Source organism: Apostichopus japonicus, chromosome 5 (genome assembly GCF_037975245.1).
Source record: "Apostichopus japonicus isolate 1M-3 chromosome 5, ASM3797524v1, whole genome shotgun sequence".
Lineage (NCBI taxonomy): Eukaryota > Metazoa > Echinodermata > Holothuroidea > Aspidochirotida > Stichopodidae > Apostichopus > Apostichopus japonicus.
In genome coordinates this window covers 12,290,951-12,314,506 of record NC_092565.1, presented here as the reverse complement: position 1 = coordinate 12,314,506, position 23,556 = coordinate 12,290,951, and the positions used below count along the sequence as shown (strand labels likewise).

General features: G+C 36.3%; 1 protein-coding gene across 1 annotated transcript; it reads right to left on the bottom strand.

Annotated features, from left to right (window-relative positions):
• Positions 1 to 678: 678 nt before the first annotated feature.
• LOC139968163 (thyrotropin-releasing hormone receptor-like) lies at positions 679 to 21,922 on the bottom strand. Its single transcript, XM_071972558.1, has 3 exons — positions 21,899 to 21,922; positions 19,584 to 19,860; positions 679 to 3,959 (listed from the first exon to the last, which is right to left on the bottom strand). The coding sequence occupies exons 1-3, from the start codon at positions 21,920 to 21,922 to the stop codon at positions 2,788 to 2,790; spliced, it is 1,473 nt and encodes a 490-aa protein (XP_071828659.1). The 3' UTR covers positions 679 to 2,787.
• Positions 21,923 to 23,556: the final 1,634 nt, after the last annotated feature.

The following is a 23,556-nucleotide window of genomic DNA, read 5'->3' as shown; positions in this document are numbered from 1 at the left end:
ATGAGGGCAGGTCAGGAATGGTCACATGATGTCATACCAGTCAATCAGACGAAAGAATGAAAGTAACATATGTAAAAGTGTTGTAGAATAATCACTATGGGTTCGTTTCATTAAACAAATGTTTCCCGAGCTTGTGATTACTCAAATGTAATGATGAGGGGGCCTACTTCTAGAGCCTTCTTAGATATGCAGTCATTCCAGTACCCTGGCCTATGGGCATGTATTAACTTTTGATGGAAAATCCTATGTTTTAAGTGTCACTTTTCTAACTAGCTTGGTTGGAACGTGAAAGGATGACCTCAGGCAGACTTCTAGAGTTGATATTTCACGGTTTAAACAAGACAATAAAACGCAGGTTATGTTCCTATAGCTCTTCAAGTTTTCAAGTTATTCACCTTGAGATATACGAATTAACTAGAACGTTACTGGTAAAGAGCAACCCGATGGCGAGATCTGCTCTTAAGTAAAGAACTAACGCTATATATATATATATATATATATATATATATATATATATATATATATAAATTTATATATATATATATAGATATATATATATATATATATATATATATATACATTATCATATAATTATATATACATAAAATAATCCTTACATGGTATCCAACGTCAAGTGTCAATATTGGCAATTGGTAAACTATTGCCTGTTTATGTAATGTTAAGCCATTTAAATGCCTGCTGCATTGCATAAAATATGCAAACCGGCAAATTACTCTTCAAGAACAAGAGATTTGAGAGGAAAAATCTTGGCATGAGATTTTTATCTTAAGTTAACAAATTGGATTGAAAATATGCCAACAGCGTAATAAAAGACACACACAAAACTGAGAATACTTTGAGGCAACTTTACTAATATTTAATATATTTTGATAAAGACCAGAAAAGAACAAATTGAAGGGAAAACAAATCATATATATGCAGGTTGAGCGATGTACGAACATATAATTATACCAAGGCACACATTGTAAAACAAACAAAAATGTCAGAAAATTTGTTGGGATCGTTAACAATTTAAAATACATAAGATAAGCACAGGAAAATGTGAAAATTATATATAAAAGCAAGTTTAATCTGTGTAAATAAATATTATACAACTCTTTTCAAACATAGATCTACGTATATATCCATTAAATAAACATAAATACTTTAAGTTAAAAGAGGAAAGGGTTTACAGCCTATCATGCAAGTTAGTTATTTACGCCTATATAGAAATATACCTGAGAAAGATATCATGTGTTCACATCCACTAGTATCCACAGCCTCCCCCGGGGTTCGAACCCGGGCCTCCCGCTTTATATGCAGACACCCTAACCACTAGCCTATGGACGTTGACAGTATGTTCAGACGTTCGAAACCGGTGAGGAAGGTCGTAATTCCACTATAGGCGCCTGTCACCCGCATACATATTTTGTCTTACTCCAGAGTTCAAACATGATGCTAACCAACTCGAAATCATTTGTTATTCCTAAAGCCGAATCTCGAAAGAGATAAACGACAAAGGCAAATGAATATATAAATAATTGAAATCGTAATGTGTTGGAAAATCAAGAACAGCGAAAAAACTGTATATATATATATATATATATATATATATATATATATATATATATATATATATATATATATATATATATATATATATAAATTTGTATAAATATACTGCAGAAGGCTAATTTGAATCAAACTGAGGGCGCTTAGGGAAAGTACGAGTTTTTAAATACATTAATGTGTTTGTAAGTTACTTACTTCCTTATGGCCATCATCTTTTTAACTTGAATATGATGGAATTGTTTGTCGTGCTTAAACTGTTGCGTTGAGCTTATGAAAAGGATAGCGCAAAAAAAGAAACCGAAAAGAATTTGTTGCTCGTGTGAAACTATACTATAGAGAGAACACATGCACGCATGTTGTGCAACAACTTTCCAAATGTAATATTGTATTTTAATTACAACTAATGAACAAAGAAGCGTAGGTTATACTTCAAACTTGTTTTTTCTCTTTTCGAAGCAAAACCTCGGGAGAATAATTTATGACTTATGACTATTTTATGAATTAAATCCTTACCATTGGTTTCCATGCAGTGGTGTCCACCCCCCCTACCTTCATAATCAGTCGGGACAAAAACGTTCATTCGGAGTGGGGGTGGGGGGGGGGGACAATCGTATGGTCGGTTTTTGTCTAACTTCAAAAGTATTTATTTCATAACCTTTTACTTAGATCTACTTAAAATAGACCTAATTTAAATTTTCTTCTGGGGGACAACCCTTCCTCTACACGAGAGTCTCATTTAACGAACCCAAAGCAACACTCCTCATTTGTAACAATTGGTTTCATCTACAGTCCGTACATAAAGGTTCATGTTCCAAACATAATCATTCGGGATAAATTGATAATGTGTTCACCCCAATACAGCATAGCGCCATCCAAAGCTTCACTTGTGAATGACTCGCGGTTACCGCTGGTATATTTCCATGGCAACCTCCGACCAGGGAGGCTGCTGTAATACCTCATTGCCCAGGGAGACGTTTGTAATGCCCCCCTGCCCCGGGGAGGTGTTTGTAATGCTTCCCTGCTCCGTCTCTCTTCTATATTTTTCTTTAATAATGACATCATTGTTATCTTACAGAAAGCTCCGGTTTGTGCAATGTCTCGGCTAGCTGAAAAAGAGTAACTTTTAACACTTCATCTCTTGATGTAAAATCAGAGAAATAAACACGATTGTACGCGATGAAATGTAACAACGGTCATTGCATTTTTTTTAGGTTATTAAATATTGATTTTCCTATCTCGTCCTGTCGTATGCCCAACCGAAGAACTGGAGGGTGGCTTGCTGAATCCTGGTTTTGCAGGCATTTCGCGGCACGATACGGTATACTTGAATGCCCGTCTAAACTTACTAGAAATAAGATTATAGAGTAATGGGTTAATGGATGAGTTAATATACACAAGAAGGCGCGAACATAGAATTATAAACATCAGTGTATCAAAATTAACACTGTTGAAGGCTTCCGTTGAAACGAAAATTTGCCAAAGTGCCATGACCCTTAAGGGCAACCAACAGATGAAGAATACAAACACTACCGTACCCAACATGACGATCAATTTACCGTGGGACCTCCTTTTAGTAGTCGCTCTTCCGACTGATTGTGGTAGCGGGCTGGACCTTATCGACGACGCGTAGGTTCTATCCGATGGGAACGAATCCGTCGCCTGCAATGGATAATATTCCCTATCGTCTTCTGCTATTGGTGGGAGATCTCGGTCAGTTGTTTGAGAGGCGTATCTTGCTTGCTGAGAGTTAGCCATTGTTACCTCGATGTAATCACAACCGTTGAGTTGCCTACCAGCGGTATTACCATTAACGGAGAACCTTTCCAACTTTCTCTTTGTCGTAGGAATTTGAAAATAAACGTTTTTGCCCTCGCATTTCGAATTTGTTTTGCCGCAAGCGTTACACGAGATGAGCCGCTGGATTATCGATATTCCTGCTGGCCCGTCCACCCGGCTGTCAGCGTCTGAGCTCGACCGCGAGGAGTTCTGATGAGCGACCGACGCCATCAGTATATCATGGCTACGCAGAGCCTTACCAATTACGAAATAGATCCCAGCTAAAACTATGCAAGGTACGGCAAAGAACACCACATTCACCATTACAATGTACATTTCTTGTGCATTCGATGAAACTGATGCTATGCATGTTGGCGTGATGCCATCTGGTGCAGTGCATTCACGATATTCAATAGTGAAAATAGCCGGTATGCAAGCTGCTATGGAAATAACCCACGTTGCTATGCAAACTGCCAATGTTCTCCGTGCTGTGAACATATACTGGGCCTTAAATGGAGTACAAATTGCGAAATATCTCTCGGCAGCCACAGATAGTAGAGTCAGAATAGAGGCCTGGGGTGCGGCATAGTCACTGATCTGTACAACATAACCTGCAAAAGAACAGAAGATAAGACGTAAACGTGAATTGAGTTCATTTTGAAATCGGACGAGGTGTGGGTGGTATCTGGGTAAGTTAGTAGGGGAAGTGAGAGTGAAGCGAGGGGGAAGTTATTTAGTCAAACACTGAAGCTACGTACACTTCCATTTCGAGACCCCCGTACACACCTCTCCCCCTCCCTCCCTGGAATGAGGGGGAGTTGATCGTTGAAGTCGAATCCCATGTATATGGTGTCACCCACCTCCCCCATTCCCTTCTTTTTGAGTGTGGAGGGGCGGGGGAGGGGATGATATGTGTGTATGTGTGGGTGGTGTGTGTGTGTGTGTGTGGGAGGGGGTGCATCCCACAGCCTCTGCATTTCTTTCATGTCTTCACATGTCACCCGATGATTTCAGCAACCTACACCACAGAACTAAAGGGCTCATGTTCTTTCCGTAAGTTGAACATACATATAGCCTATTACATATGAAATTCAATCCTTATATTATAATAATGTATCATATCGTGTTTACTACATAACGTCACATAATGACACGCCTAACTGTATGTACTTACAATGCACGCCTCATCGTAAGTACAATATATATATATATATATATATATATTTATATATATATATATATATGTATATATATATATATATATATATATATATATATATATATATATATATTCATATACGCCTTCCGTAAAGAATGTACATTGCCGGAATGCCCTCATCATTCCCTATAGATCAATTTCTTCTGAAGCCTCCTTCATACACCGAATGCCATGCATGATTTTGTTTTTTCACTAAACTAGTATATATAGGCAGCTGTAGTTGACATGACGCGTCAATGTGAACAAGTCAATATATACTCCGTACGACAATATTAGCTTTAACGAATCAATACATATCTAAGAATTTTGACCCTTACACACGACACCCTAACAAAAATATAATAAAAAGAAGAAAAACGCCAAAATCAAATAAAACTTAGCCTATATATGAAGAGCAGAGAAATAAAGTAATTAAAAGTATATATATATATTTTATATGTATTGCGTGAGAAAGAAATTGGACGTGATTGACATTTGAGTAGGCCAAATGGGAAAGCGGCAAATTACTGGTGTACCCCACCATGAAATCGATACTGAGTAAAAAAAATATATATATATTAAAAAAAAAGTAATTTTGTCGTGTATTGTTCCTATCACTTTAATTTCGAGCAACCCACTTTTGTAGCATTCATAGAAAGTGCATTATACATAATAACGGTACATGAAAAGCAATATCCTGTTTATTATGTTTAAATGTCCTCTTATTATATCAAATATTATAAAGGTAACCTTTCATTTCTTTGTTATAACGTAAACTACATCCATTAGTTATATTCAGAAAAACATGTTGTTTATTATACTGACCTACATAATATAGAAAGACCTCATTGAGGTAATTATCTGATATTATATTTTAATGAGTAAAAACATTATTCATCTGATGCAAGGTTTGAATTTCTTTTAAAAACTTTCAGTAAGTCTATCATGTTGTTCGATTGTTGGCAGGCATGGTAACTAGCAAACTAAAGACATTCATAAAATCGCTATAACTTTATATTTATGAACTCTTAATTTTATGTAAATGGGTGTCCACAGAACAAAAAAAGCCCGACAGATAGAGGACAAGCACACTTTGGTTTTCAATAACTGACCAACTAGTTAACCGGGTTACCGGTTTATAATGACAATATTAACCGGTTAACCGTAAAAAGTGACACTGTTCGTTTACAGGGTAGTCCAAACCATGGTTGGCTCGGGTAGAGTTTGTATTTTATGTTTGGCACCTCTAGACGCCCTGATGTATGCCTCTCTAGGCCTTTCTTAGTTGAAGCCAGCCACTTGCAACAAGACAAGATGGTCCCTCTCAAGGGAGCGTACATGTCGATCGATTTGAGACCGATTCGGTTTTTGTGAGACCGACTGCAGCGAAAGGCCGATTTCCTTTTTAGAATGGGATAATTTGCTGTACAATTACAGCTATATTCATGTAAGAATATATCCGATTGTGAAGACATTGGTTGGTAATAAAGGGCTGCGGCGAAGCCCCCAGCATCTGCAGCATTTTCAGATAGTTCGTGGCCCCTGCTGGTGTTTTAGAGCACACAAATGCATTTTAGAAAAGGGAGTTACTCTTCTTTTACATTATGGAATATATAAAAGTCCTACAGTAGGGCACGGGAGAGAGGGGGGACCGTAGTGTTTCTGGGACTTCTTGTTCTCTCGTAGCAAGTTTAAAGCGCTAAAATACATGTCATGAGAGAGAAGAATTAAATTTCTCCAGAATGTATATTCTAAGAATTTGTGGGAGTCCTGAGGACTTCAGCTGAGACATTTTCACTTTATAGATTTTCATTGTTCTCTTATAGTGATTAAACGTGCAAAAACACTTTCAGAGAGGAATTCAATTTCACTGGAATGTGTTTGTGAGCCCAATTTGGGGTCCAGGGTGCGAAGCCCCCGGAGATGTAGCATTTAGAGATATTTCTTGCTGTTTTAATACTTTGAATGTGGGGAGGGGGGAGCAAGTGCCCCTCCCCCTTCGGTCCACGCCCATGGCTACTATAAACTAAAGACATTTCATAAAAAGAATATTATATTTATAAACTCTAATGTTACGCAGCAAAATTTAAAACATGTTATGGTCTGTATTTATTTTGCAGGTTACAAAAATGATCAGCGAGGATAAGACAGAGCAAGTTAATTATCAAGAAGAGAGAAAGTAAGAGGATTCAGTGATTTATTGTCACAGTTATCTAACTGAGATCATCATCGTCATTGCAATCGTCATCGTCATTAATGTCATTTGTGTCATCGTCTTTGTCATCGTCATTATAATATCAGCGACCATCTTAAGATAACAATGGTAGCTGGTTTTATGCCTCTTTTAAATTTCATCTTCAGTACTGTTAGAGCCAATTTCCTCCTACTGTTAGTCGCGGCCCTCTATAGGGTCGCCAAAATGTTTGGAAAGGGTCACTTAATATCCGGGAGAAAGATCAAAACATTGCTGATATTTGAAGAACTCAAAGAAGTGGACAATTTTTAACATAACTTATGACTGTCATAACTTGTAAAAAGCAACACCATTTGTTTTTGGACAACTAGGCAGACATAACCATATCACAATTTCTCAAATGTGTAGACCACCTTTCCCAGACTGCAAGATTCCTCTATGTTTCTAACTTTGCATTTCTTGAACAATTTCCGTATTTACATACAAAATTATCAATTTTACATTACACGATCACTCCAATACGGTGAAGAGTATAGGAAAGAGACTATTAAGTATATTGGCGATTTTTTTCAGCATTAAATACATTACCAGGCCCTGCAGCTATATACCCAGTGGCGGAGCTAGGGGTATTGGTCAAGGGGGGCGAGAATAGTCTGTAGGGGCACTTCCGGCACTATCTAAGTGGAGCGCCACCACGGGTTGGCGCGGAGCGTACCGAAGTTTTTGGGTAAAGATACTCCTTAGATCGCCGGAAATGACCCTTTCCTTGCTTACTAATTTGCAGATAAAAGAAGAATAAATAGGTGTCGTCGCCAATAAAATGTGACAAATGTCAATAGGTAGATGAGAGCGCAATAAAAAAAGTCAATAATAGCGAATAAGTAAAACGTGGTAAAAAGCTGAAAAGGGCGCCAGCAGTCCATTTGAGTCCTTCAGGGGGGGGGGGGGCATCCGCCCCTGACTGTATGGACGCTCCGCCACTGTATATACCGTAGACAAAGATGCTATAACTACCACAGGTGTGGCACCACAATTAATCGTCCCATTGACTTACACACTATAAACTCGTCACTTTCCAAGGCCGATAGAGCATAGATAGAAGTTTTCAACTGACATGACCTACCCACCATATGATAGCTGATGGCGTGGGCTATCACAGCACATTCAACTTTTGCCAAACTGATCGCTTAATGTTTGAGGTAGAAGAGCTCAGCGTTTAGCATAGTACTCCCCAACCCATTTGCCAGCTGTCTCTGCGGATTCTTCTTGTTTCACCCAAGATTTCCTAAAATACCTTAAATTACCTCTAATCATCCATATTGCTAGACCATCAGTAGTTTATTTCATCCTCTTCAACATCCATCATCCTCTTCAACATTCAAGCATCAAAAAGAGCGGTGATGACACAGAAAATGCCAACAAAAAAAAATCAATACAGTAGGTCACTTTAGGACTATTTTCCGACAATGGTTAACCTCTCAGGAACACTTGCACTACTCTAGTTGTGATGTGATACCTATATAACGAAGATATTAGGATTTTAGTTCCCAACTTGAGCCTCTTTACATGAAGACCGCACTCATCAGGCAGTGTTTGTACCATTCCTGACGGGCCTGAGATATTTTGAAGATTTACATAGAAGCAATGTAAACAATGAGCTCAGCTAGTACATTTGACTTGTCAAGCTCGTGGGCTGTTCATGATATCACCAACGATGAGATATTTGACTTTCTTTTTTTTTAAATAAAATATTAAGCATTTCACAAAAAGGTCAGACATCGTGAATGTTGTGTTCGCTGGGTATGAGAACATGAAGGTGGAATTTGGTTTTGCTGAATCAGTCTATACATGTATATACGCTGTAACTGTCTTGGTTATCGATGGTGAGATTCTGGCAAATTTACGGTCTTAAAATACGGTAATTGAAGGTGTTCATTTGAATCTTATATATCCCGACAACACTAGTGGTTTGGGTGCCATTACTTATACAGGGGACGAATGGGGGGGGGGTGTTGGATTATCGTAGGTGTATGTGTGTATAGATTATCGTAGATATTTATGTGTATAGATTTGATGTATGCTTGTAAAACTGCCAGGGAGGTACCAAAATTGAGGTGAGGGAGGGGGGGCAGTGGCGGAGCTAGGGGTATTGGTCAAGGGGGGCGAGAATGGTCTGTAGGAGCGCTTTCGACGCTATCTAAGCGGAGCGCCACCACAGGTTGGCGCGGAGCGTACAGAATTTTTTTGAGTAAAGATACTTCCTAGATCGCCGGAAATGACCCTTTCCTGGCCTTTCCTGGCTAATTTGCAGATAAACGAAGAATAAATAGGTGTCAAAAATGTGACAAATGTCAATGTCAGGTAGATGAGAGCGCAATAAAAAAGTAAATATTCGCGAATAAGTAAAAAGTGGTAAAAAGCTGAAAAGGGCGCCAGCAGTCCATTTGAGTCCGTCGGGGGGGGGGGGGGGCGGCATCCGCCCCCTGACTGTATGGACGCTCCGCCACTGGGGGGGGCTACAAATCTTACCACCTATACACCAGGGGCTTTCACGGCTGTATTGACTACCTTGCCGGTAGACTAGGCGAAATATATCATACGGTACACTGTCCCGTACATGGTCGTCGCCGGCGACAGAGCAAGATAGTGCGGATCTTATGATTGCAAAACAAATATATGATTAAAGAATACCTTCAACTTCTTTCCGCCACTATCAAAGCATTCCCAGTAATTTCCCGTCATGCCTCAGTTTACTCAGCTGTTGTGAAGTTTTTATAAAGATAACCGTGGCCGTCGACTTTGTTATGTCCACAAACTTCCAAAAACAAAACTTGCTTCAGCTTGCTGCAGTTCACCTTGAACTATATTGATGATTGTTCAAATACTTTCGTGGAACTGTCATTACTTGAGAATAGCGTGATCTGTGTATGTTTTCCTAACTTTTATGTTGTTACTCTTATACCCGATAATGTATTACCACTTTGATGAAGATATGCCAAATATTTACGTTCTTCTCAATATCGATCTTCTACTTGACCCATAATTAATTAAACACGTTTTAACCAGGGCAGTGAGAAACACACATGATGACCGTATAGTGCCAATGTAAATGAACCAGTAGTCATGGTTGATTCTAACGTTCCCAGTATACACATGCATGCGTCGTACATTTGTTATTTCATATAGTGCCTCCCTGCACGTCAGAGCGGAACATTCAAGTGACAGTTCATCGCTCTATAATAAAATTCAGGAAACACACGGTAATCAGTACATAAGATTAACAGCATGCAGTATGAATAAATTTACTTAATCAATTTGAGTTATTTTTTCAAAGAGCAGTAAAGTTGTATTGAGCTTTATGCATTTGTTGGGATTACACATATCCTCAGTTCTTACTGTAATCCTTATAGCACATGCTACCGATTTATCAGCACGGTCCAGTTTTTACTCTGGTACAAAACTTTAAGATTTACAGTAGCTACTGTAATCTCTATGTGAATCGGTTGACCGTGATATAGCTTTAGGTTGTAAATTCCGAATCATTTGACACCGTTAACGTCCGTTACTTCCGTAAATTTTGTTGCTCAAACGAAAGTTAGCATGCATCCTCCCCAATCTGCTTACGACACCGAGGCCCCATGCATCAATATCGGAATTGCAAAACAGGTCAGAGAACGCTCAGCTTTCTAAACATGGAGAAATAGTCTATACGTGAAATGAAAAACGCAGGACGGTGGGGATAACCCTGACTAATACGCGAGACGTCTATCTATCGTTTTACCCTGCAAAGGGTCAAGTGCAAGAAGCATTCTTTAATTCAATACTTGAGAAGGTTTCGTCATCCTTATTCGAAGGTGGTATAGGGAGGCAATTGAAGTTTTCGGTGTATATTCTCAACGTCATGTTAGATATATAACAGAGAGAAATGTACAGTGTTTATCGAATATTGTTTCCCACGGCAAAATAACACATGCGTGCCTTTCCAATAGTTTATCAAAGTAAGCCTCGTCGCAGCGGTTATAAATATAATTTATAATCTTTATTTTTTATAGCGACCCACCACCTTTAAAAGATATTCCTCTGTTCTCTTCTTTACTTATTATCGCTTATATAAGTATAAATTAATTGTTTGACTCAATGTAAGCCAATTTTTAATCTATACTGTACGGTCTGTCGGTGAGATTCACATTTGACACGTCATGCTAAGTTAAAGATATAGCCCGTGCCCTTTAAGGTAATTGATATGATAAACCGAGTAGTATAGTACCCCCATTTCATCTACCGCGGGGTACTTTCTTTTTAGCAATAACTCTTTAAATCTCAAAGGGTCTCCATTCAAAGTGGCGTGTTTAGCAAACAGTCCGTTTCGCCCTCGATCAGCCCCTGGCGATATGCCGCTGTCCTGTTGTTGATTATTTTTAAACAGTTTTATTTTTGCTGGGGTTATTAGAACCGAGCAAGCAGGAAATTAAAAGCGAAATCATATCTGGTCAAAAAAAGAAGAAAAAAGGGAAAAATATCGACCGACTCTTCAAATTTGCTTTCAAGGAACATTCCCAATATTTTATCACATTTCTTATCATTTGTGAATATCTTAAAAAAAAACAAAAAAACATACCAAGTAATTATATAACATGCAGCCTCATGTTTATATTGGGTAGCCTATATAGGTCTAGGTCTGTAACATTTTCGAAAGAGCATTTCCGCTTCAAGTAATCATTTGATGTACTAATTTAATGATAGGGAGTTTATATGGCAAGGGGTTGGAAGGGAGGGTAGGATTGACGCTGTCCGTCTTTTGTAACTTTGAGCTAGCTGGTATAGTTTACATGCATACCACATATGAAACTCAACCCCCCCCCCTCCCTCCCCCTTACCTTTCCGTGAGTTGTTTATGTATTCTTCTGGGTATTTGTATAATAAAAGTATATTGGAAACCCATCATTTTAAAGAGAAGTCAATACATATGACAGTTTTGTCTGGACTCCATGACTTACATTTAATATGTCACATATGGCCAAGCAGGAAATGTCGGCTAGAATGTTTGTCATCTTTGGTACAAGTAAAATGAAAAAAACATCCCTCCTCTACAAAGGAAAAAATCCAAACAAAACAAAACCGATAGAGTAGAAAGTTTATGGCAGATATGACCTGAACTTTGCATGTTTACTCTGTGAGGAGTGTCTCTCGGATTTCTGGGATAAACAAATTCCTCGTCATTCCGAGTTACCTTTGAGTGATTTAATACTTATTTGGTATCCAAGTTTAGCGAATAACACCTCTATGTGCGTGTATATGTATATATGTCTATATATATATAAACTTTATTCTTATCTGTTACAGAAAGACAACCAACGTCCTAATTCACCGCTATGCTATAGCTCAATCTGTTTAGACGTTGTAAACTATACTCTCGCCGTAGGGCTAGTTCTTAAATATTTATACTATACAGAGATAGTTTTTGCCTTTAAGCTAACAAAAACTATTAGCAAATCATAAATTCTCAATTAGGAACTAAAATGGACAGATTTGGAGAAGAGAGGGTTTGCTCGCAAATCCTCGGTTGATATGTTGATGTTTAGACGCAAAACAAGCAGAATCCTTAAGGCTGCAGTGAAGTAATTATGCAACCTGGCAACCGACCAATCTTTTACAAGTATCCGTGTTAGCGATTTATTCCTGTAATTAGTCATCATGCCAACAAAATACTCCATAACTGGATACCTTAATTCTGCCCTAAATTTGTTAAAATGTTATTAAGATAATGGAGTTTTGTTTTGGATAACAACTACAATGTAACATTTAACGATCAGGCAAGGAAAACGTCTCCAGAAAACACTAACAAAAAATTGTTAGTAAACAATATTAGTTAAAACAGTTAAAAGGTTAAATAACAATGTTATATGTTTACAAAGTGTATACGGTACAGCATATACCGCGGTGTGTCGCTAAGTTAAAACAAGGGTACGATTTACAACTTTTATATACGGTACTGCATACCGCGGTATGTTGCTACAAAATCCCAACTCATAAGAGCAGTTCCGTCGGTAGAGCTGTGTGTGTGTAGCTTTCTGTGATCATTATTAAAGATTAATATAGTGACTCTGTTCTAATTTCTAGTATTTTGTTAATTAAATTGACGGTAGGGCCTATTTGTAAAAAGAAATTAGCTACTTATTGGTTTTGCTTTGGCTAAACTGAACCGCGTTCCATACGTTGAAGCAACACGCATTTTACTGTCACCATCAAAAGCTCTTTTCACTATTTTATCGTATAACTTATACCGTCCTCAATATCTATATATATGAAATACTCAAAATGACCAGGGACCACATGATATGTCTGGCGATGCCCACTGCACACTCGGGATTTATTGATAACTTCTAAGGACGGTCCTCTCGCAAAGGCCAAAAGGGGTCTCTGACCTATACACGAAGATGTCGTAAATCAACCACCTTACTATATACATGGAAGCAAAAATAGCTTACCTTTTTCTATCCTTTTGTTTTTGAAATGAAAATGAATGACTGAAAGACTATAAATAAATTAATAAACTTATAATAGTGAAACAACAAATGAAATATGTGCAGTACTTAAACTATATAGAAAAGTATTTGAGATTATTGTTTACGCAATAGTCAAAGTACTGCGTTGTAATAGATGATATATATATATATATATATATATATATATATATATATATAAATATATATATATATAATATATATTAATATATTATACATATATGTATATATATATACATATATATCCAAACTAATTTAATTTAATTAATGAAGCTACTGTTTGTAGTCAGGCATTCGGCTGCGTTTTCTATGTAGAGAAAATATAGTTTTATTTATCGAGTGTAGCTGCATACGAACTTTAAGCCAGTACAGAATTACGTTACGAAGGTTGACAGTGATTTAGTCTCTGTTTATTCTTGCTTATAGCCTGTAAACACCTAAAGAGCATTTCCTGAATGATATCGACTGAGATTTACGACAATTGAAGTCGGCGAGAGCTTATGGGATGCCGTAATGGCAAGAATAAAGCGAGATAATCCGACTCCATTGGAGATAGGTATTTTGTAATGCAAATAACAGTTCCCTTAATTGTATGACTCTATAGATTAAAATGATAAGGTACCATTTATGTTGTATATCGAATCCAAACCAACCGAGACGTGGCCAGCCATTTAAAATTGTAAGTTGTAAATCGTACCTTTGTACCAATCTTGTCAAACGATTTGTATACGTTGGTAAAAAGCCCCCCCCCCTTCCCCGCCCCGTCAATCAAATGACAGATCTATGTGACTGTTACTAATATAATACAACGAAGAAAGTTCTGTGTCCCCAAAAAGGTAAGGTCATATCTTATTGCCTCATTTGTAAACATTTGAAAATCGATTTGGCAGGTCTCTTTCTGCCCAAGGCTTCGAATTTCGTGAATCAAAGGTTAAAGATCATTACGGGTGCGTCTGTCGGTATACCTTACATCTATGTTAATGTTATCATATGTTAACCCATATCGAGCGTGACGTATGATGCAGCTTTACGGGAGAATGGCAACTTCAAAGCATGGAATCAATCAGACTTGTGGTACTCTAGTCCATACACGTATACTGAAATCAATATATATCTCTACTCGTATACTCGACTAGTGACTTAGCTGTACTCGTACTCATGTTATGTGTACTCAGATTGGTACTCGCAAACAACAAAATCAAAACCAAACACTCGTAAATCTACTCGAGGCCTTAGTCTTATATACCTGTATGCACCCGTACACGTGACCTTGTACTTGATTGTACTATTACACGGGACCTTGTACACGTTGTACTGACACTCAGACATTGTACTCATTCCTTCAAGTCTGGAAGCAACCATCAACTTTCTCTGACGTCATCGTCAATATTGGTTAGGTTATTCGAGAAATAACAATCTGTATATATAAATATATCAATAAACAAAAAATAAATAAATAAATAAATAAATAAAAAAAAAAAATATATATATATATATATGTATATGTATATATATATATATATATATATATATATATATATATATATATATATATATATATATACATACATGTTTTTCTTCAGAAATGTAGGTCCTACAATTTTAGGAAATGACGGATTTTCTTTATCTCAACAAATGCGACTCAAATACTCTTTCTTCTGAACTCCTTATTACTATGTTTATAATAAAATGAACAAATGTTTCTGCTTCGATGGCATGGATGGATGGTAAATTATCTTCTAAACGTGACAAATGACTGATTTATTCTCATAACGGGGTAGTCCGAAATTGATATAATGAGCGCGAGGCGCTCTATAATAAAGTGCATCTCCTTCGCTTGAAAAGATTTTCCAGTTTCTAGAATTTTATCGCCAGTATAACCGCACGTGTGTTTCATCGACCGATGGTTTGGATGGAACAACAAAGCAGTGTATAGGATTAATTACATTAGTGAATCAAACAGTTAGTAAACAAATCAACATTGGAATCAAACTCCATATCCAACATGTGGTAAACTTATGGGTATAAAGTCAAGCCAGTGTGACTTCTTAACTATTCAATGAACAAAGTTTAAATTTTTACTTCGATTATGTCAGAAATAATCTTCTCTCTATACCTGTGGTAATTTTTTCCGATATGGCTTTAATGATTCATATTTATTATGAGGTAATTCTTTTCTCCTTTTAATTACATCTCAGTTCATGTTCTGAAACTGATAACGCTACGTTACGATACATGTAATTACAGCAATGTGCGTGATATCCCGATTAAAACAACTATATACAATACAATGCCATGCAGAGTCACAACTGACTACTGAACAAAATAATCTGTAAATAGACTTGAACAAGAGGCAAAAGCCTGTTTCAGATCAATAATATTTACTTTCTTTTTCATTTCGAATGTTCTGATGTTGTTCTACTTTTAATAACGAATTGAAATTTATGATCAATCTCATGTACTTCGGGTTTTAATGTTTATCAATTTGCAATAAAAAATTAACTGCTTCATACAAAGCCTTAAAACAAATTATATGGATCATAGGCTCTTCCATAACTAAAAAATATAAATCCCTCTCAGATTAACGGATTGGATTTAAACCTACAGGCAATTCTAAATTGATGCTATGATCGCTAAGCTCTCTCTCACGTTTCCTTCCTCGCTTAAGTAGATCTCTGCTTCCGAGCAAATAACAACAACAACAACATAAAGACAAAAATCACAGCGGGAGGTAAAATATATGGACGCAAAGTAGTGCCAGTTCAGGAATTGCTTTTTCGTGGCTATTATGAACGTCTCTACAGAATTAAATTGAATTGAAAAAGAACCCCTTTTTACATTATACCACATTAGTTTTTTATATCTTGTCCTGTATGTATATCGATATGAAGTTATGAATGTTATACAGTATCAGGAATTAAAGACTCCAAACAACTGTTTTCTATAAAAGGACGTTTTCAGAAAAACACGCAAACAAACAAATAAACAAAATGTCCGCTGTTTATAATGTAAACATAGACGTGTGTAGGTCTATGGATATATGTGTGCGTACTCTGTTCTATACAGAAAGTATACATTTCACATATTTTAAAATCATAATATTGATATCTGCTGAGAGTTTTTTTTTTTGGCGTTTTTCATTAGACGCTCCTCATCAGTGACGCAGACGTCATCAGTTTTTGTGAGCTGATTTTGGCGTTTTCTCTATATACACTCTAAGAGTTTTGAGCAAATATTATTTTTACCCAACACCATGGATACGTATGGCAAGCCAACCAAATTTAATTTGGCTAAGGTTTTGCTGCCACAAAGCAAGTAAAATAACGACGGTTTAACCAAATAATTTTATTGACAAAAAGTGATGAATGGGTCAAAAATTTGTCTTATATATTGTTTATTTTGAGGCAATATATACTTTAGCCAAATGTTGGGGTAAATTATTTGCCCAACGTTTTTAGAATGTATTTTACGTGAACGTGTCCAAAACAATTTGACTATCACCTATTGTGTTTTGCCTGACATAGGAAAAGAAAGAGACCACGCACCGATCTGCCGTAACGAGTCATGTACCGTACAAGGCCTGACGTCATGTATCCACTGAATAACCATGAGACCCGTTGATATTGGTGAGATCATGATGTGTCGTAACTTTGGAATCAGTTTTAAAACATCAACGTGCGGGTTGATTTTCTCCTTGTTATGTTTAATGATGAATTTATTGGGGGTAGGGAGGGGAGGCCCCCCCCCCGAACCCCAAGACCCCAAACACTACCTGATAACGATATAAAATATTAATTACACACATTCTTTTCAAATTAAACCATTATACATTCGAAGTAATTAAAGTGATATTACTATTACTCCAGCTCACAGCTCACCACAATCCTCCCCATCAGGGATGGGGCGGGAAAGGTGTTTTCAAATGTCTGTGTTCCAAAGTGTACGCTCTATGATGTACGTTCGTTACTCCTGACAACTGCAGGTGAACGATCTTGAAGTTAATTCAACCGAGTTAACCTCTTCAGTGAATCGGTAATTTACGTTACAAAACAGGAATCTTGAAATTATATGATCAACATGGACCATTTTAAATGTTCTTGTGTTCACTTTGAATTCCTTTAATTTGTTTAAGAAAAGCAGTTTCAATAAAATAATCCTTACACTGAACAAAAATTTACCTCTATACCATAACTAATAGCAGCCCATATAGATGGGCATTAATATACCAAATATGAGAATTCACCAATGCTGAACTTTTAGTATAATTTTGTTTAATCTTTTCGTAAACTTAAGGAAGACTTAAACCAGCAGACGATATAGGACATCCCAAATACAATGAAGACTAGCACCGCCTTAAAACTAGCATTAATTCACCAACCAGTTTTTACATTTTGGGCACTGGTGAACCGCACCCCCCCCCCCCTCTTAAAATAAAAGAAAAAAAATGACCTATACAAAACCAATCACCACCAATTACTCAAAAGTGGATATATTCAAAACTAGGACAATAGTTCATATTTTGCATTTTGAACCACCGATGGTATTTTTGTGAGGTTTTTTTGTTTTGCCAGAATCCTGGAAAAGTGAAATAAACGAACCTGGAGGTAAACTGTTATAAAACTTATTAGAACGTCACACAAAATACCTGTCACATATATCATACGTCACCTTTGTGGGGCTTTTGTTCCTTTGTGTTCATCAATGAATCAATAACAGTACGTATATATGTTAATTACTTTATTAAACCATCCTTTAGAAAGTAAAATTAACAAATACATAGTAGGAAAAAAAATACCCAATAAATTTTGACTTTGATGTGAAGCTATTACAAAAGAAATGAGAAGTTTCTTCTTGGTTCAAATATTGACTTTAAATAACGTCAGTGTGTTCCGACATCTATTTTTAAAGTGTCTGTTCTTCAAACGTTTGACTAATACAGAGTATATGCTTATTAACGTTTTCTTGGTATTTTGTGAATTTTTTTATTCAATATTGAAATATTGATCTTGATTGATTTATAAAATTTCTTTATTAAAATTGAGTCATTTTCATGTTTGTTATTGTCCCTCATCGATCAACAAAATAAAAAGAAAATAATAATTCTACGCCAAAATATTGGATTCCACAATCTAACGGATCATTATTTTATGAGTTGGCTATCATAACAAAAAATTACAATTCGTTATTGATTAAAAATCTTTATTAAATTTATACAAATAAAATCTTTTGAAAGAACGATTGCTTCAAAATGAAAAATACGACCTAGTGGAACAAAAACATACTAAAGAAAAAAGAACATGTACACCCCTGGGCATAATTATTCCTTGCCACGCTTTATATGAGAACATTGTAAAGTAGGCTGCCAAAGACTAAAGTTTCATGCAGGTTTGACTGTTGTTACCAACAAGATATTTCAACTCATGTTTGCACTCATAACATGGCAATAATAAACACCATTATAGCTTCAACATTGAGTTATCATATGATTGCTACCACCCCATGCAGTATAAATACTATATGAATCAGAATTTACATCTTGTGAAATTGAAGAAGGGGAAGAAAAAATACAATAGAGAAAAAGTATAGTTAATACAGAAGGACTGCGTTCCACTTGCTGTGTTAGTTATAATGTTCCTTAACATGATTCTCGTAAAATGGTCAAGTCGATTACAGACCCGGCACTGCCAAACACACCGTAACTAAACGTGACCAGTACCACCCCGCCCCCCCACCCCCGTCCGATCGCCCCAACATTACACCCCTACAAACTCGTTACTCGTGATGAAATGAAGAAAGTGAATGATAAAAATCATCTCCTACTAAAAGTGTAATTCTAAGTAAATTCTAAATAAATATTTCTAGCATTGCCGCAGATTTTTATGCTCAGTGGTTGGTTACAGATGTATATATATATATATATATATATATATATATATATATATATATATATAGTTTCCAACATAGGTTCCAACATGTTCTGTTTGTTTCCCTGTCCTTATTATCGTCATAGTGCATTGTGTGAAGTTTTACTCGCTTCTCTGGCAATCAACTTCACAAGGCATACTATACCGTACATTTTATTAACTTTATTAACTTATTAACTTTCCTTCAGTTTGAGATGCTCATGTTCTTATAAGAAGATGCTGAGAACAGGCACAGCTGTCATATAGATGAAATAGTAAACTGGCACTTGAGACTCGTTAAGAGAAAACAAAATATTCTTGTCTGAATTGTAATCTAAACTTCTTTTTACGGCAAAATGAAAAGAAACAAGAAAAAAGACAAAAGAACATGGTACTTGAAGTAACAATGTAATTACCCTTTCTACAGACTAAGAATACAGAGAATGTATCTTCTCCATCTTCTTCTCCTTCTCCTCTTTCACTTCCTTCTCCTCCTTCTCCTTCTTCTCCTTCTCCGATTTCCTTCTCCTCCTCCTGCTCCTGCTCCTCCTGCTCCTGCTTCTCCTGCTTCTCCTGCTTCTCATTCTTCTCCTCCTTCTCCTTCCTTTCCCCCTCCTTCTCTTTCTCTCCTTCTCCAATTTCCTCCTGCTCCTGCTTCTCCCTCTCCTGCTTCTCCTCCTTCTCCCGCTTCTCCTACTCCCCCTTCTCCTTCTCCGTCCTTCTCCTTCTCCTTCTCCTTCTTCTTCTCCTTCTTTCCCTCCTCCTTTTCGGGGATACGTTACGAATATTCTATATTAACATATATAACATATTCGATATTACACTAACAATATATTTCACGGAAAAGGAACTATGTTTCTAGAAACTTCACCTCACGTATTTCCTAAGTTATGATGGAAATAGCTAAAAAAAAGTACACTATTTCTTGTTATGTAAAGCGTTCTTGCTTTAACGCCATTTGATTAACTTTCACACTCTGTAATAAAAAAACCAGACCACTTTCAAGAATTCAAGCCAAGCACTGTTGACAAGTTGACATAAGGAGCTTAGAAAGGGAAGCAAATTTCTTGAACCCGATCATGCCCCCCACCCCCCCCCTCAACAGACGAGAAGCCATTCGTATAACTTTAGAAAAAGCCTTTCCAACAATCTTTGATACACAAGTTAAGTAGTATATAGCTGAGGCCCTATATAAATATTCACGACTTACCACGTCGATAAGTTTAAAAATTCATCTTTTTTGTACTAAGTAATGTTATTAGAGAGGATTGCATTCTGAAGAACTACTCATGGATGAGCAACATGTTAATCAACTGACATGTTGAACATGACATCCGTCGATAAGCTCACTGTTATTATGAATGCATGTGTTTCCTTCAGCGTGACTGACTATTCATGAAGTAGTGCTTTCTGGTTGATTTTATTCCAAATAACATGATCCAAAGTTAAGAATAGTTGATGACTAACGGACGAGGACCAGGGCCAAAAAGAGGACAATGATGACAAAAAAAGTCACTTGTCGAAAGTTGACATTTGTTGGGAGGAAATTGAAACCGAGACAACAACAAAAAAACAAAAAAACAAAAACAAAAAACAATCGCAGGCCTCACTCATGAACCACGTGATGTCTATAGCAATTCGTGAGATACCAATCAAAGTCAGCTTAGGAGACAACCATTACGGAGAAGATTTTAATAGTCTAACCACAGTGAATGCATGAATAGAATTAATGTCGCATTCTTACTTTCAAGAACATAGATTCAATAAACTCCCAAGGTTGCCCAGCTGAGTTCAAACCATCTATATATATATATATATATATATATATATATATATATATATATATATATATATATATATAAATATAAATATATATATATATATATATATATATATATATATATATATATACAGATATAGATATCTATATAGATATATATAGATATAGGTATGTTTATTTATTGATTTCAAACCATAGCCTAGAAGTTAATTGGTGCCTTCTGATCACACTTGAAGGCGGCGATGGACGAAATATTATTTGGATTTCAAGTTCTCGGGGTTTGAAGTCGTCTTGTTGATCAGAGCAGCTCTGTGTAGGTTTGTGTATATAGGTCCACCCACGTCCATTCAAATAGGCGTTGTCTTGTTTTCGGCCGCCGGATATTGCATAATAACAGACTGGTGTCAGACACTAGAAATGCAAGGTACACTACTAAAATTGCTCAAGACATAATCTCAACCAAACAAGATTTTTTGAAAAACAAAAATCCAAATCCAAACAGCGTGATCCGCTCTCAACTTCAGTCCAACTTCAGGCTTTAAACGTGTTATATATATATATGGGCCTATCTGGATAGTTTATGTTGTTTTATAGTGTTAGCCTTAGGCTGATAGCAGACGTATACTTTGGAAGTTAACATTCGTGTCGGTGTAACCATATCAGACTCATTGATTACTTTATAGGATTATTAACATTCTGTCTTCTGTCTTATCATATAATACTTTAATGCTCCACACTACTCTGTGTTTTCTTTATAACTCTTCTCTCAAGTCATTGAACCATGGATCTATGACGTAAATTGTCCACCGGAAAATACATTTTTTTTAAATTGTTGTGCAAATGTACAGTATAGCCACAAATCACAGCCTACTTTTATGTAGCCATGAAAGCATTCTAATGCACACATCTATAGATACCCTGTGGCATAAAATGTTTACCGCGTTCCCTTACATGACTCCTCTTCTTCATCTTCATCTTTTTTTTATGTGTAATAACATTTTATAAATAACGATTTTGTTGTCGTTGCTGAAAATGTAACATATATCGTTAAATTAAACGTATTGGTCTATACACAGATCAATGGCCAGGGATCAATTCTGATATCAACCGGAATCAAAGAAAGAAGTCTAGATAAAACTGCAGTTGATCTGCCAATGGGCTATTAACCTTATATGCGACAATTTTCAAAACGCGAATTTATTTCATAAATTTATAGCTTTGCAAGAAGTAACTGCAGCTTTAATCTGTAATAAAAATAAACTAAAAAACATTCACGCGTGAAGACTGTGATGAAATATTACAGCCTGGAGGATGACAATATTAAAAAGTATATATAAACGACACACTACTGAATGATAGAATGCCAAGAGGATTAATGATTCCTTATCATTGCAGGTAGGCGATTCAAGCATTTACACAAGATTCATTGTTGAATTCATGTTATCAGCCGGGTTCTTTTACATTCATAGAGGAGCTAGGTGGGGGGGGGGGTGGGGAGGGGTGATTTGCAAGTCGACTTCATACACAATGTATATACTTTCTTCTGCCGATCTCAAATGATCTGTGACCTCCAAAAAGAAAGGTCATATTATTATTGAACTCACTAAGTAGAATTCCAGATATAACTTTATTTACCCTATCGAGTTACCACGGTGACCATTAATAGTAACTACCGTACAGTTTGCTACTGTACACATTGCTATTGCAGATAACAGCAGATGACACGTCCATGATATGTAACCGCATATAGTACACGTCTTATTGACTCTCAATAATTCAAATTTCATCTATACATGTGACAAGGCTAAGTGGCAGTAACATTAGATGGGAACCCTTCTGTTTACAGGGGACCTAATTCACCATGTATAGCTGCAGCGATACATCACGTCTGGCCCGCAACGTGTCTCCACAACAACCAACCCTGCAGTCCATAAAGATAAATTATGAAAGCGGGGAAACATTTCATATTACATGTTTCTTTATTTGATACATGGGGCGTAGAGTTATTTGATGAGTGGGAAATGTGGCGTTACAAAGACTCGACTGATGGTCATGGAGAGTTAAGCAAGTCAGTCCTGGACAACTCGCACCTGCAGAATAGATATACAACTAAGCAAATGATAAAGAACCACGATTAATGATAAAATAAAAAGAGGAAAATCGTACTGTTTTGATAAGATATTAATTATATCAAAATCACAATATGTATATAGTTTACACTAAAGGCACATAGGCATACCCTACATCTATACATACAGCCAGGACGTCACTAAAATGACAAATATTATATATATATATATATATATATATATATATATATATATATATATATATATATATATATATATATATATATATATATATATATTTATATATTTGCTTATAAATAATGAGGATGATCGTTCATGGCGTCGATGAGATGTACATATCGCAACTAGGATATAGTCCGGAGACCACAATCATGGGTCGTACTGACTAAGTAGCTGCTGAAATGCAGATGCAGAATTATGTACATGACGAGTGTGAATTATATAAATTATATATCTTATTATATATCTCAAATTCCCCGCAAGTAAAACGAATGTTTAAATAACTATAAAATGAATCGT

Coding starts and splice junctions, on each gene's coding strand:
- LOC139968163 (XM_071972558.1), bottom strand. CDS start 21,922: ATGAAGATGAAGAAGAGGAGTCAT. Junction 19,861..21,898: donor AGATGAAGAAGAGGAGTCAT/GTAAGGGAACGC, acceptor AAGGGGGAGTAG/GAGAAGCGGGAGAAGGAGGA. Junction 3,960..19,583: donor ATTCTTAGTCTGTAGAAAGG/GTAATTACATTG, acceptor GTTCTTTTGCAG/GTTATGTTGTACAGATCAGT.